Consider the following 14,745-nt stretch of genomic DNA (forward strand, 5'->3'; position numbering starts at 1 on the left):
GATCTTAATCTGGTTAGCCCCGTTTCAACTGGGTAGCCAATAGATTGGAGTAGGTTTAATACATCTATTGATGGTTCTCATTGTTGTATTTATTTAGACATTAGGTTCGTGGACATGGGACCTGTTGAACTGAACTTAAGCACCATATTCCACAGTACTATACACAAACCCCAAAGCTAAGGATCTGTTTTAGCAGGTGCACTCCATGTTGTACCATATAATGTATGGAGAATGTTGTTTCTCATGTGTATTTTCGCTGTTGCTGCATTTGTAAGGTGGTGTTTATAGGTCAAGGCTCTGTTCAGGCCAAGGTACTTAGGTTATGGTTGTGTGCAAGTCAGGTTCCATTAAGATAGGCATTCATTTCATGTTTGGCAAAATTGTTATTGAGATGGAAATGGGAACATTCTGTTTTTCTTGAATTTGGGATTAGCCACCATTTATGAGAGTAGTCAGCCTAAATTTCGATGTCCCTTATCAGTATTCCCTCAGTCTTTTCAATGGATTTGTGCCTTAGTGCAATTGCCATGACATCAACATAAGCAAATTTCCTGGATATCATCTTGGGAACATCAGAAATGTATACATTGGAAAGACCTGAAGTGAGAACTGAGCCCTGAGGTAAACCATTATTCAGTTTCTTCTGTTTGCTAATTGACTTGGAAAGTCCTATTGATCAGCATATTATTTAGGAGTTGAAATAATGTTTTGCAGGAGAAACCTTGTAAAATCTTTACAGCATACCATCCCTCCAAAATATGTCATAAGTAAGATTCAGATTGATGAAAACTGCTGATGTCTTAAGGCACTTATGATACCCTATAGCAATTAAAGTTGTTAAGATGAGAACCTGGTCTTCATAACTACAACAGGGTCTAAATCCTGCTTGCTGTATAGGGGCATGTTTGTTAATTCTGTCACTGATTCTGTTCAGGATTAACCTCTCAAAGAGTTTATAACAGGAGCTCAGGAGAGAAATAGGTCTGTAACTTTTCACCAGATGTCTTGGTTTTCCAGGTTTCAGAATGGCAACCATCTTTGCTTTCTTGGATTCCCCTGGGAATCGCCCTCTTCTTATTATGTCTATGAGAAACTTTGCTAGTCACTTCTTAGTGAACATTTCACTGTTGATCAGGAAATCATTATGACATCTTGATACCTTTCACTGGACTCTTTTTCTGTTGGTTAAATGCTATGCAAAGTTACTTCTGATCTTAAAATTTAAAAAATATCCCCTACTTCCCAGGACACACCCCCAACACACATACAAAAATTGCCATGTTTAATCTTCTTTTGCTAGTCTATGAGAGATATTTTTTTCAATTTAATTTGGGATAGAGTTAGATCCAAAGAACCACTCACAGAATGGTCTTCTACAAGTATTTGTGCCAGTCAAAAAGCTGTTATGGGTCAGAGAAACATGAGATATAGAGGGGGGACTGCAGTAATGGGAGGGAAATCTGCAAAAATCTCAACCCTGCTTGCATTAGAAATGCTTTCTGCTTGCTCAAGGGCATTTTTGGATCCAATCATATTTTCCATTTGATACCCAGTAAAATAGGCAAAACTAAATGATGATGTGGGAATTAAAAGCACTGGTGTAAAATCAGATTTGTAGGCTTTTGGGACTGGTATTGATTGTATATGCAAGTATAGGTAGGTGAAGCAAAAAATAAAGTAAGATTCCCAGCTGATGTAGCCAGAGTTGTTAATTTATGCTGGTGCCAAATGATATTTCTAGGTAGACTATGGTCACAGGAACAATAATGTACTATCAGCTAAACTCCCTATAAAACTACCAGCACTAAAAGCTTTACATTCTACGCTAGTAATTTTTAAAACTTATCCATTTTTATCTGGCTTTGTATTACTTTTTGACTGACCACCATTCTTCCTTACGCAGGTCAAGGAAGCTTACAGTACAGATAAAAAAGATAAAATACATTTAAAAAACCAAAATTTAAAACCACAATTTAGAATTGCTAGTAAATGTAGTCCTAAATAAAAGAATATTCAACTGCCTTCTAAAGATCGAAGGTTAGGGGGGCGGTGCACATACCTGGGAGGTTATTCCATGATCATGGAGATGCCACTGAAAAGGCTGTCTCTCATGTACACTCCAAATAATATTTTTTGAGTGATGGGGCAATCAGGAGGGCCCTTCTCTGTGATCTTAATTCTCAGGCAGGGAATTTGGGTTAATCTTAGCAACTATATTAGGTTCCCCTCTCCCCAGTTACTGCTTTTGCCATGTGTTTCAATCCCATTTTTACATGACAGTCAATGTGATGTCAGAGCGTGGGGCTTTGTCCAGAGAGACTTGGTTCCCATCCCCTCTCTGTTGCAGAGTTCACCAGAGGACCTTGAGTGTGTGCCTAAACCTACTTCACAGGGTTATTGTGATATTTGAAATGGAAGCAGCCATGATTTCTTTACAAAGATGTATGGGGTAAAACAAAATCATTAAGAGATTAATCCTGATTATCAGTAGCCAGTACACCCTCTTAATTGTTTCTCATCTTCAGGTATTATCATATAAGTCTTAACGTCAGTCAAAGGTATTCTCAATAAACACTAACCCTTTTTCATCTTCTTCTATTGGTTTCTCATTAAGCATTCAAACACAGAACAATTACACTTTCTCCTGGTCTAAATCTTTTTTTTTTTTTAACTTGGATCCAGATATAGAGAATTTAGCAGTATTCTCAGGTAAAGGGCACCAAGTCCAGTACTGTCCACTCTGAGTAGCAGCTACAATTCACAGTGCTAGGCAGCAATCTTACATAGCTCAGACACCTGAGTCCATGATATATCAAGGACAGAAGCTGAACTATAGATACAAATCATATATTTTACCTCTGGGCCTCACACAGAGTTTCCTCGTACATGTTTTCATGATATCATGCCTGAGGTCATTCTTAACATGGTGAATAAATACATTATCTAATCAGTCAAAAATTGTAAATCAAATCTATGACCATTCCCCAACTAACTATCAACAGCAACAGAAAAACAAAAAAGTGTGGGGAGACTGATTAGGGTTCTTACGAGAACTCCTTGGAGGGCCCATATTCGGCCCACACCAACAGCTGCACTGGCTACCAGTTGACTAACAAATCAGTCTTAAGGTTCTGGTAAGTACCTTTAAAAAGCCTCTTGTAGTGTAGAGTGGTAGGGCAGAAGACGTGCTGTCTGAAGCTCTGACCATGAGGCTAGGAACTCAATCCCAGCGGCCAGCTCAAGATTGCCTCTGCCTTCCATCCTTTCGAGGTCAGTAAAATGAGTACCCAGCTTGCTGGGGGGTAAAACCGTAATGACTGGGGAAGGGAATGGCAAACCACCCTGTATTGAGTCTGCCAAGAAAACACTAGAGGGTGTCAGACATGGGTCAGACATGACCCGGTGCTTGCACAGGGGATACCTTTACCAGTTTGGTGTAGTGGTTAGGAGTGCAGACTTCTAATCTGGCATTCCAGGTTCGATTCTGCGCTCCCCCACATGCAAACAGCTGGGTGACCTTGGGCTTGCCACGGCACTGATAAAACTGTTCTGACCGGGCAGTGATATCAGCGCTCTCTCAGCCTCACCCACCCCACAGGGTGTCTGTTGTGGGGAGAGGAAAGGGAAGGCGACTGTAAGCCGCTTTGAGCCTCCTTCTGGTAGGGAAAAGCAGCATATAAGAACCAACTCTTGTTCTTCTTCTTCTTCTTCTTCTTCTTCTTCTTCTTCTTCTTCTTCTTCTTCTTCTTCTTCTTCTTCTTCTTCTTTACCTTTAATCACCTTCAAGGCCATAAGCTGTCTGGGCCCTGAGGATCTGAGAAGCCACCTCTCTACCTATGACCCCCAAAGAATTTAATGCTCCTCAACCACAAACAAACCAATAATCCCTGACTCCAGGGAAGGTCATCTTTCAATGACTAGAGCCAGGGCTTTCTCAGGGCCATTTCGCACGGCTTCAAAGTAGCAGAATGGTTGCTATTTGGAAACGCTACTAATTTGCCATAACCCACGACGTCGTAGACAATCTGCAACAATCCTGAAACCAATCAGCAAAAAGCGCTTCGTTGTGGCGCTTTCAGGGGAATCCAGAAAAGTGGATTCACCCTCCGGATAGCGATACACTCCTGCAACCAATCTGCAACAGTAGCGCTAAAGACCTGTGCGTTACCATTGTTGCTGGTTCTTCAAAGTCCCTCCCCCTGGCTCTCTCCTCCAAACTTCCGGCGAAGTGATCGCCATTTTTTTTTTCTCCGAGCGAGCGGGGATAAACGCACCGGCGAGCCTCTTTCTGTTTAGAGGCTTCCCTGGCTTCAGTCCTTCACCTTTAGTCACTAAGCACAAACCACTGAAAAGCCCGTTTGATGAAATAAAGTCCCTTTATTTTTTACAAATAAATTCAGCCGAAAATCGGGACTGTGAGAGGGGGGGGGGATTTTTTTTTATCACTCGAGGCAGCGTGCAAACGATCATACAATCAAACGACAGCTCACATTAGGCAGCTGGATGGGTCTCTCCGTAGCAACGAATCTACCTAGATTCGTTGCTATGGGTCGTTTTTTTAAAAAAAAAACCTTTCTTAAAGGGAAAGGGGCTGTTTGGGAGCATGCTAACGGCTGCCCATTGGCTGCTTGACGGCCAGGGGCGGGACGAGCTTGGCAATAGCGCTTCCTTTCTAGAGATTTCTGCCGAGACCGGAAGCCTGTGGGAAACGCTAAAAAACGCAACTGATTCCACTACAAAGGCAGGTATGCATAACGACGAATTCCACTATTTTAAATGGCGATTTTTCATTCCGCAAACAATTTGCAACAAAGATCCCTGTGCGAAAAGGCCCTCAGTCTTGGCCCCCACCTGGTGGAACAAGCTCCCAGAGGACATCAGGACCCTGCCAGAACTAAAGCAGTTCTTGAGGGTCTGCAAAAAGGAGCTCTTCCACCAGGCAATTGGTCAAGACAGTTGAATAAACCTCCAATCATCAGACAGAAGCCCCATAAACGGCACAAAAACAGCTATAACGCAGCCAGACCACACTGTTATTTATTGGGTACTGTTGTTATTACACTGTTGATACAGGTTTTTCACTGTTCAATATGTTTTTGTGTCTGAGTGTTTCACTGTACTGTATTTTTAGGAGAGTTATAGTGTAAACCACCCTGAGCCGAAAGGGAGGGCGATATATAGATAAATAAATAAATCATACATTGGAGGCATTGAGGAATATAAATGGAATCCCCCAATAATTCAATTCCTACTAAACTTTAGTTTATACCAGAATATGGCCAACAATAACGCTAGACAAAGGGAGAGGCAGAATGTATTCCATAACTAGGATGCCATCACCAAAAAGACCGGTCTTTCATGGTGGCTCCCTCTTACGGGGGGGGGGGGCATGAAGCTAGTTCTCTGAATGTAAGGACCACTGAAGTATATATGAGAGTATATGGAATGAGGTTAGTTATTGGGAACAGTACAGTGCATAGGATTGGAGCTAACCCAATACTGGTGAGCAGCCTATTTGCATTTAGCAGAGATAATGTAGAAGAGAAGGCACTGCAAACAAGGTAATTGCTTCTTCCAGTCCATATAATAGAGGCATCCATGGGACTATTCTAACAACAGCTGCTGTCATTAGGGGTGTGTGATTTTTGTCCTCCTCCCCCCTGCAGTTCAGTTCTATTGAACTGGGGGGGGGGGGGATTGGTTTCCAAAAGAATCCCAGATCCCAATACCAGATCAGTATTCAGATCTCAAATGTTGTGGAAATCTCATGGTGTGTTTGTGTGTGTGTGTGTGGGGGGCTCAAATAGACCTGAGAAGAAAGATGTGTGTGGGGGGGGGGGGTTGCACACCGGAAGCTGATCCTGGGCTGGTGAATTGGAACTGGGCTGGTTTAAAGATGCCAGCCCCTAGCTGAGCCAGTGGGGAGCTCTCAGCTTCCTGGCAGCACAGCTGATCCTTAGGCTGCCTTCTGTGGTCCCTTAAAAGGGATTGTAGCAGAAGCACACCACACAGCTGAAAGTCAGGAGTGGTCTGTTCCTGCCTCCCTACTGTTTTTGGAACAGTTAGTCCTGAATATATCCAGGATTTTTTCAGGGATTTCTCCCCCCCCCCCCCCCCCGTTTCCCCAAGAAAACCAGGATACCCTTGGGATGCCAAAAGATACCTCCAAAAACACGGATAAGTATTTTTTCAGGCTTCATCCGTTCCATTACCAGGTTATAATGCTGGTTAGAAAAACACCATGATACTTTTTGAGTGTGATTGTGCCACATTCCAATTCCTTATACAGCTAACTGGGCATCTGAAAGAATGGAGTGTGTCGAGCTGGATTGGTTGTGTGCAGTTGGAGGGTTGCCTTTCAGCAGGTCAGCTTTAAAATTCTCCTGTGTGCCTCTTGTTCTAACCCAGAGGGACCAGAATGAAAAGAGAAGGTTTGGCGGTGCATAAAGTACACTCAAAGGTGCAGTAGGATTAAATGTTGCCTTAGTGAGTAGCAGAACCTTCAGTATAAAAGCAAGGGCATCAAACTTTCTATTGCAGAACTATACTGGGAATACAAGCTCCAAGAAATCTTTAGGGAGGGAATTATAACCGGCTGATGAGTTAGAAATGTCCAAGAAAGGGCATCTGAGCACATGGGGAATAGGGTAAGAGTGGAATCTATTGAGCCCGTTGGAACATGGCAGGAGAGGGAGGGAGGAAGAAAATAGTTTTTAAAGGGATAATCGTTTAATTTTATAAAAGGGACATTAAAGCTAGATTGCATAAGGCACTGGTGACCTCTTTCTTGCTATTTAATTCAGCCAGTCCACACTAAGCAGTCTCCCCACACACACACACACACACACCAAGGATTGCTACATTGCCTGACTTTTCCTCCCCAGATGAGAGGATTTAGATGTGCAGCGCAAGATGCACTTAGGGGGTAAAATCCCTCCAGGTAGAGTCAGTTTTTAGCACTGGTAGGTCATATCGACGCAAGCGTTCTCCCCAATGCTAAGAGCGGGGGGTTGTGCACACTGGATCGGTTCTTTTCCTCTTCTTCCGGCCTATTTGGATTTGTGTTGCTGTGTCTCTGACCCGCTGCCCCTGCCCCAGTACTTTATTTCGTTGCATTACTTAATTCCCCGTCCTTAGTGTTTTGGAGCATTGAAAAGCATTGCATGTGTGTGGAACACGGTCATACTCTTTTGGCCCTGCCTCCAGATATCTGGGCAGACAGACAGACCTCTGTAAGGGCCTTTATCATGTGCCATCAGAACCTTGCCTTTTGCCTGAGATCCCAACTGATTGTGTGGCATGAGAGTGCAGGCGCCCCATCCATGCTGTAGGCATAGCAATGGCCACCAGCATTGTTGGGTTGCACAGGCACGACAGAGCCAGGATCAGGAGCCTTCTTGCCAATAGGATTCACTAGAGCAGGAGAGGGGGGGGGAGGGGGAGAAGGAGTTTAAAGAGGATCATGCAAATAGCCCAGAAGGCAGGCAGTTGATGGGTGGAGGGGGCCATAAGATTACTGAAAAAGATCCCAAGGTATAGCAGTCACAGGAAAACTAATGTGCCTGAAAAACTCTTTTAAAAGAACAAGAACAACATGGAAAAGTGTAAGAAATTATATTGGAGAGAGGGTGTTGAAACAGGAGGCCAACTGCGTTTGGAGCAGTGGTGAGGAGGGGAGTATCACAGAGTTATAGAGATGAAAGAGACTAAAAAGTGCAGCCATTTGCTCTCCCCCTCCTCTGTCCTTGCACCCCCCCCCCACACATTTCCCCAGTTCTATAGATGAGCATTCGTGATGCTTACAGAATCTGCCTGTTTAAAAGGCAATGGTTTTTGGCAGAAGGGGTGTTTACCTAGTAATGCGATGGGTCACTGTAGTTTGACATTCATCAGCAGTTCCAAGACTGCACAAACACCGGGCTATGGTAGGGTTGCTATTAACGAGCTATTCTGTGTTACTGAGCTACACCGTGTATCAAAATAAGAGCAGGGACATCTCGCATTCCTAAGGGAAGGTTATTTCCGGCACATTAAAAGAAACTGATAGGTGGATCCACAAAGCAAAACCAAATTGCTTGAGTATTGAGGGGTTTTCTTTTTTTTGGGGGGGGGGGGTTGTTAAGCAGTCGCAAGCCACCAACATAGATCAGTAACATCAGTAAGGAATGTCTCTTTGCTACCCCAGGGTCAGATGGGAACCTTCACTTAGTGAGTGGAACGTGTCTCTCTGTGTCTGGCCTCCTTTCAGCCTCCCATAATTATTTAATGATGTGTATTTTTAAGAGAGTCCAAATAAAGTTGTGTTAAACCTCATGACAGTGTCATATTTTAAAGCAAAATGTTTGCACATGTCCTGCTGTTAACTTGAGCAATCCTTTGCCTGTGGCTGCTTGTCTGCATGAGTGGAAATCTCTCTCTCTCTCAAAGGGATGGAGGGAGGCAAGGTAATGAAATAATCAGGCATGTTCTTAAAAGCTTTCCTAGTCTCAGGTAGGCATCTCTGAGATCAGCAGCACAGTCTGCCTGATGTCAGGTAAGCTGTTTGAAGCAGAAAGCCCTTGTTTACAAAAGACATTTTAACCTGGGATTGAGCCTCTAATACCTTGATCCAATCAGAGGGCAGGATTTTCTGATCCTGGTTTTACAGCAGTATTTATACTATCCGAGCGATTTCAGGATAAACCTCCAAAGAGGAGAAAATTGTATTTCTATATATTAATCAAGCATGTGACGTGGAATAGCTTGCTCACACTTTTTTAAAAAAGTATAATTCTCCATTGATTATTATGTTCATGATGTTCCCTTTTCTCTCTCTCTCTCTCTCTCTCTTTGTTTCTTCTCACAGGGAGAGATGGCTCAGTTTTCTTGGGCAGCGCTCTGTGGTAAATTCAGGTCTTTGCTCACAACAGAACCCAAGGAAGATTTGTGACAGATGGGGCAAGTCACAAACTTGCAGCCTTAGGCAGACTCTGTAGAACTTTCCAGAGTGTGCCCATATTTACCTGATCAGAGAGAAAAGAAAATCTGCAGAGGAAGCTCAGCTCGGCTGCTTGTCATAGCTGACACAGAGCCATCTGCCACAAACCTGTGGCGGCTTCAGATCTCCAATCCCTGCCACCACCCTGACTCAAATTAAATACAGATTCTAAGAGACGTTACGATGGTTACACATGTCCTCGGCATCACATGGAAGAGTCTGTTCGGGGTGGGGTGGGGGATATGTGGCCTGTTGTATAACTGCGCTCATGTATCCCATATGTGGTGCCACATTGAATTTCCGGTTGAATCTGTTTTTATCCTTTGTACTGGATTACATGGTGCCTGAATTCTTTCTTTTCTGCCGACGTGATGGCAGCCAAGATTACAGCTTCAAACATTTGCTTTTTGGCTGGCTTTCTACCTAGGTTGCCAGGTTATCATTGGAGCCTCATTGTGTCCTCCGAGGGCCACAGGGTCTGAAAGGAGGACCAGAATCCTCCTGCACTAATTGGGCCAGCCCCGTATGAATGGTTTGGAACTAAAGGGCTGTTTATGCACATTTCCTTTCTTCCTCCTTCTCTCTTTCTCTCCCCCCCCCCCTCTTTTGCAAATTAATGACTCTGTGGCACAGGGGTTTTTAAGTGAAGGTATTAATAAGGGGTCTGGCAGGTATTCCCATGATTCACAGAACTACATTTGCATTTAATTAATCTTAAAGAAAACTGCAAGATAAACAGCTGTAATTCAAACTAGCATGGGGAATATGCTACATGGTGCCATCTACCCGATAAAATGAAAGCAGAGACACTTGTTTTATTTCTCTCAAGGTTGAAGAACAAACAGCCACCAGAATGGTTTGGGGAAGGGGGGGGCACAGTTTTTAATGTCACTGCCTAGTTTGCTTTAAGAAGGGGAAGGGGGTGCTTTGCATCCAAATAACAGAGCCCAAGCTTTAACAGAACAAGCTTGCAACTCTGGCAGTTAATCAGTTGCCTTGATTTGTTGCAAATATTTCTATCCCGCCTTACTTCCCTGGACTCAAGGCGGGCAACAGTGCCGCACCCGAGTGGTGAAGACATAAATCGTGATCCATTTAACAAAACGAAAGCAGACTAAAATACAAGGTTTGGCCATTTTAAAAAGCCCTTGCCGACACAGTTTTGTTTTTGAAGATTCAGATCGTGCAATGCGTTTTTAATAACGTGCCCACTGCAATGTTTAATTAGCACATTTCATTCATGTATAAGTGTGTACATCGATCTGTATGTTTATCGCCGCGCACATCCCTCTGTCAGAGTCAAAAAATACAGTTGGGGTGTTTATCTGATGTGTAACATCTGTTTTTGCACATTATCATTGTGACTGCAATTCCCTGAAAATTTCAGCTGCACCATGGACTGGAGATGCTCAAGAGGAGGTTGCGTTTTAAAGCTCCACTCGGAAGCCGTCCTGCCTCTTTATTAATAGGCAGCTTTTCCATTTCCCTAGGTTGGCTCAGGGTAGCTATTTCCCAACCTGAGGAGCAACTGTCACTCAAAACACACAGCGAAGGATCTGCTTTGATCGCCAACTTTCTGTTTCCTTCTAAGAGATCTCCTTGCCCTTTGTTAATTCAGAGGGATGTGCTGGGTGATTTTGCTTCTGCCCTAAATCTGTGCTGCCGCCTGTCCTTTCTAACCCCGATCTCGCAGCTCAGAAGCAGCATTTAATCCGTTGCTAAAAATAAAAAAGGGGCATCAGATAGTACAGTGAAGGAGATGCCAGTTACACACCGCGGATCCGTGTCGGCTTTGTAGGCAGCCAGAGATAAAGTATCCTTTCTAAGGCAAACAGAGTTGCACAATCATTTGTAGACCCACAACAACGGCTGCCAAAGATCACGAGGAAAATGACCTGTGGAAGATCTCATTAAGAAGGGATGCTTCTCCTTTTGTCTTTCCTCGGTTGTGCGGAGGTGAGGCACTTCTGTTTTTGGTGTCCGTATCATTCTTGCTGTTTGACTAATTATATAACGTGATATCACATTCTAGCTTGACTAAGAAATTCATAGTTGCTATGAAGATGCCTCAATCCTAGGATTGCCATCTTTTAAACTGTGGCTGTCCCTTTAATACCAGGTTGATTGGAAACAAGTAGGAGGTGATTTAACCTCCCTGCAATAAAATGGTATAGAGCAGGGGTAGTCAACCTGTGGAACTCCAGATGTTCATGGACTACAATTCCCCTGCCAGTGTTTTCTGGCAGGGGCTCATGGGAATTGTAGTCCATGGACATCTGGAGCAGGGGTAGTCAACCTGTGGTCTTCCAGATATTCATGGACTACAATTCCCCTGCCAGTGTTTTCTGGCAGGGGCTCATGGGAATTGTAGTCCATGAACATCTGGAGGACCACAGGTTGACTACCCCTGGCATAGAGCTCTTTTCCACACTTTATTAAAGGAACAGGACATTTTTCTCCTGGACAGTTGGCAACCCTGTAAGTATGTCACTGGGGGGGAGGGGGATCATGCACCAGCCCTGACATTTGGTGGCCTGATCAGCTCTTAGAGTAACCCAGTGGAGGCAGCACTGCCCTTCACGGTCCTGAAGACCACACCAGTGATGATACCTCTCCGATGCTGCTCTCAGAAACAAAGCCAGGGTTTGGTTTGGGGGGTTGGGAGGGGGCTGTCTTAGACCAAGCAGAACTTCTAGCTGGGCACCCACCTGGCATGACTTACACTGCAAAAGCAGCAGCTGGGTTAATGGCTCCGCCATTAATAAAGGTGAAGGCATAAGTGATGTTAAACAAACATTCAAAAGCAGTCTCGCAACTACAGAGTGAAACCCAATTGAATTTACCAATATGAAAATGTTTCCGCAGCAGCTGAAGGTGCTGATGTTGCATATAAAGTGTGTGTGTGTGTGTGTGTGTGTGTGTGTGTGTGTGTGTGTTTTAATGCAAAACTGTTGGGGAGGTTCCTTGGTGACATCACAGGATCTCAACCAACCAGGATGCTGCACTGCTGGTTTCTGCTTCAAACTCACAGAACTTGTTTAATGGCAGCCTGCCTCCTGGGGAGAAATAGTTTGATCATGGGGACGGTGTTTCCAAAGCAGCCTCCTTGGTCTAAACATTTTGTGTGTATTTTCAGCCATGAGTCCTCTGAACCTGGTCAATCAAAAGCAAAAGCAATTATCCGTGCAGTGTGATGCGAGGAAAAACCAGGTTGGTGATCTGCCTGTCTCCCAGGTGATGGCTTTGAGGTGGAAGGGTTATGTTGTTTATTTGCATGGTTCTGTGCCAACTTGATGAGAGGCTGAGGGTGGAATATAAGCAGAACTGCTGATAGCCAGCAGGGGGGGTACAACATCTGGAGACAGGATAAGCCACCGCTCGTTAGCAACATGATAATTCATATCGTTTGGCAACATTTTAAGAGCAGATGGGCAAATCTGAAGGTAGCACAAGTCCTATGAACCAATCTTGCAAAAAAGCTGAGCCATGTTGAGCTGCACTATAGAAAAGCTTGTGGATTTTTTTTTGGAGAAAATGAAGTGGAAGCCTCTATCATTTCCCGTCTTTTTCAGAGTTCCATCTGGAGTGGTTTGTTTGGTGGCTCATGTTCGACTATAGAGTAAGGATGCTGCACTGGGAAAGATGGGATAAAAATGGAAGGTGTTCCAGAACACTGGTGACTGAGGACCCAGTTTTCTGCTCTGCATATGGACCAGAAACTTTCCCCCAAATGAACAATCCTTAGTGCCTTTGAGCACACTTCCTGCCATGTCTTGAATCAAAACCGTCTTCAAAGGCAGCCCCGTAAAGAACACGGGGCAGTAATCTAAGCCATGGTAGAAAGGATGTGGACCACTGTGACCAGCCAAATCCTAGACTTCAAGACAAAGCAGCAACTAGGAGACAAGCTGAAGCTGATTAGAGACATTGCAGATTAGGAGATGCAATTTGGTCACCCAGAAATCCTCAACTCAAAACTCCTGCTCCTATCCCTGAGAGCCAGTTTGGTGTAGTGGTTAGGAGTGCGGACTTCTAATCTGGTGAGCCGGGTTTGAATCTGCACTCTCCCACATGCAGCCAGCTGGGTGACCTTGGGCTCGCCATGTTACTGATAAAGCTGTTCTGACCGAGCAGAAATATCAGGGCTCTCTCAGCCTCACCCACCTCACAGGGTGTCTTTTGTGGGGAGAGGAAAGGGAAGGCGATTGGAAGCCGCTTTGAGACCCCTTCTGGTAGAGAAAAGCGGCATATAAGAACCAATTTGTCTTCTTCTTCCTCTTCTTCTTCTTCTTCACTCATCTAGGATAGGCTGAATCCCAAAGACTTGCTGAGCAGCATCATTGCCGGACAGTTCCTCAGTCATGCCACCACCACCACCACCACAGCTTCTGCCTAGATGGCTCTACCCCATGATCAAGTGAGAGAAAAATCCTGTTCCACCACTAACTGGCCAACAACATCCATGGCAGGGGTGGCCCATGCTGAGAACTAGTGTGGGTTTTGTTGTCGTCGTTGCTTTCTTCCACGAAAGGAAGTCGCTGGTGTCTGAAGTGTCTGACAGAGACAGATTTGAATGTTCTTCTCATGATGCCCCCAAGGAAAAGGGATTCAGAACTCCATAGAGTTCTGTGGGGAAAATTAAAGCCCAGAAGTGGGGCCTTTAATGTTCCCACTGCTGTTGTTTCACCAGCGTTGTATTTCCTACCTACCTTCCCATAAAAATGTGAAGCAGAATCCATCACGTGAATAGAACAGCAACCTCATTCCTGTGGCTCCCATGTCCTAGCAATACCTCTCTGTGGTCCCCATGCCCTGTGCTTACAGGGCAGAAAGCAATGCGACTCTGAGTTTTCCAAGTCCACTACAGCAGCACATGTACCATCTCTTGCTTTCGCTCAGCCCTTTCCTGCCCAAGTAAGTATTCAGTATAAACATGAGACCAAGATGGGAGGTTGTTTGTACATAAATGGTCATCCTAGCATCCCTGGGCAAAGAGTTCCAAAGGCTAAAGATGTGCCAGTTACAAAGTTTGTTTCTGGATGGCATTGGCATGCCACTTCCCCATGAAAAGAAGCTAACATATAGGTTGTAATTTAAAACCTTTTTTGTCTTTGGTTCCTTGTTTTCTCACATGGAACTCTTCAGTGTTGTATCATGCAAATGAAGTAGCTCAAGCCTTTCCCTGGTGATACAGATAAACCAGAATGTTTTGTGTGGTACTCGTCCGAGGCCACTGACACAGTGTCCTGTCCTCGTAAGGTAGGAATGGCCTTGTGGCTGGGTAATTAAGTGTGCTACTTTGGGGGGGGGGGAGAGAGAGAAGGCCATGTACACTTTTTTTAAAAAAATCTAAGGAATATAGTAGTGTACATCTCACCTCCAGTATGGTAGATGTTGCATTTAGGGCTCCTTCCTTCAGTTTGATCACCTTCCCTCTTCTCTAACCTGCTGCAGCTAGTGATGCTGCTGGTGAAAAGCGCCATCAAGTCCCAGATAGCATAGAGCAGCCTAGCAGAGTTTCCAGGCAAAGAGACATTCAGGGGCAGTTTGCCATTGCCTGCCTCTGTGTCACCACCCTGGTATTCCTTGGTGGTGTCCCTTCCAAATACTCTCCAGGGCCAACCTTGCTTAGCTTCCAAAATCTGATGCATTTGGGTTAGCCGGGGCTGTCCAGATCTAAGTAGCATGTAGGAGTGTAGTTTTCCTCCACTGCTTGTCATGGAGTAAAGTAACAGTCCGTTCCCAAAAGCCTGAACAGTCCATAAATG

General features: G+C 44.5%; 1 protein-coding gene across 12 annotated transcripts in view; it reads left to right on the top strand.

Annotated features, from left to right (window-relative positions):
* The window catches only part of QTMAN (queuosine-tRNA mannosyltransferase), a 269,467-nt gene extending 259,161 nt beyond the window's left edge, over positions 1-10,306 (top strand). For all 12 annotated transcript variants that reach the window (XM_077320143.1, XM_077320137.1, XM_077320145.1 and 9 more), the window contains one exon: positions 8,846-10,306. In XM_077320143.1, the coding sequence (XP_077176258.1) occupies positions 8,846-8,929 (84 nt within the window). In that variant the 3' untranslated portion in view covers positions 8,930-10,306. The remainder of the gene's footprint in view (positions 1-8,845) is intronic.
* The last annotated feature ends 4,439 nt before the right edge of the window (positions 10,307-14,745 follow it).

This window comes from Paroedura picta, chromosome 2, assembly GCF_049243985.1.
Source record: "Paroedura picta isolate Pp20150507F chromosome 2, Ppicta_v3.0, whole genome shotgun sequence".
Taxonomy (NCBI): Eukaryota; Metazoa; Chordata; class Lepidosauria; order Squamata; family Gekkonidae; genus Paroedura; species Paroedura picta.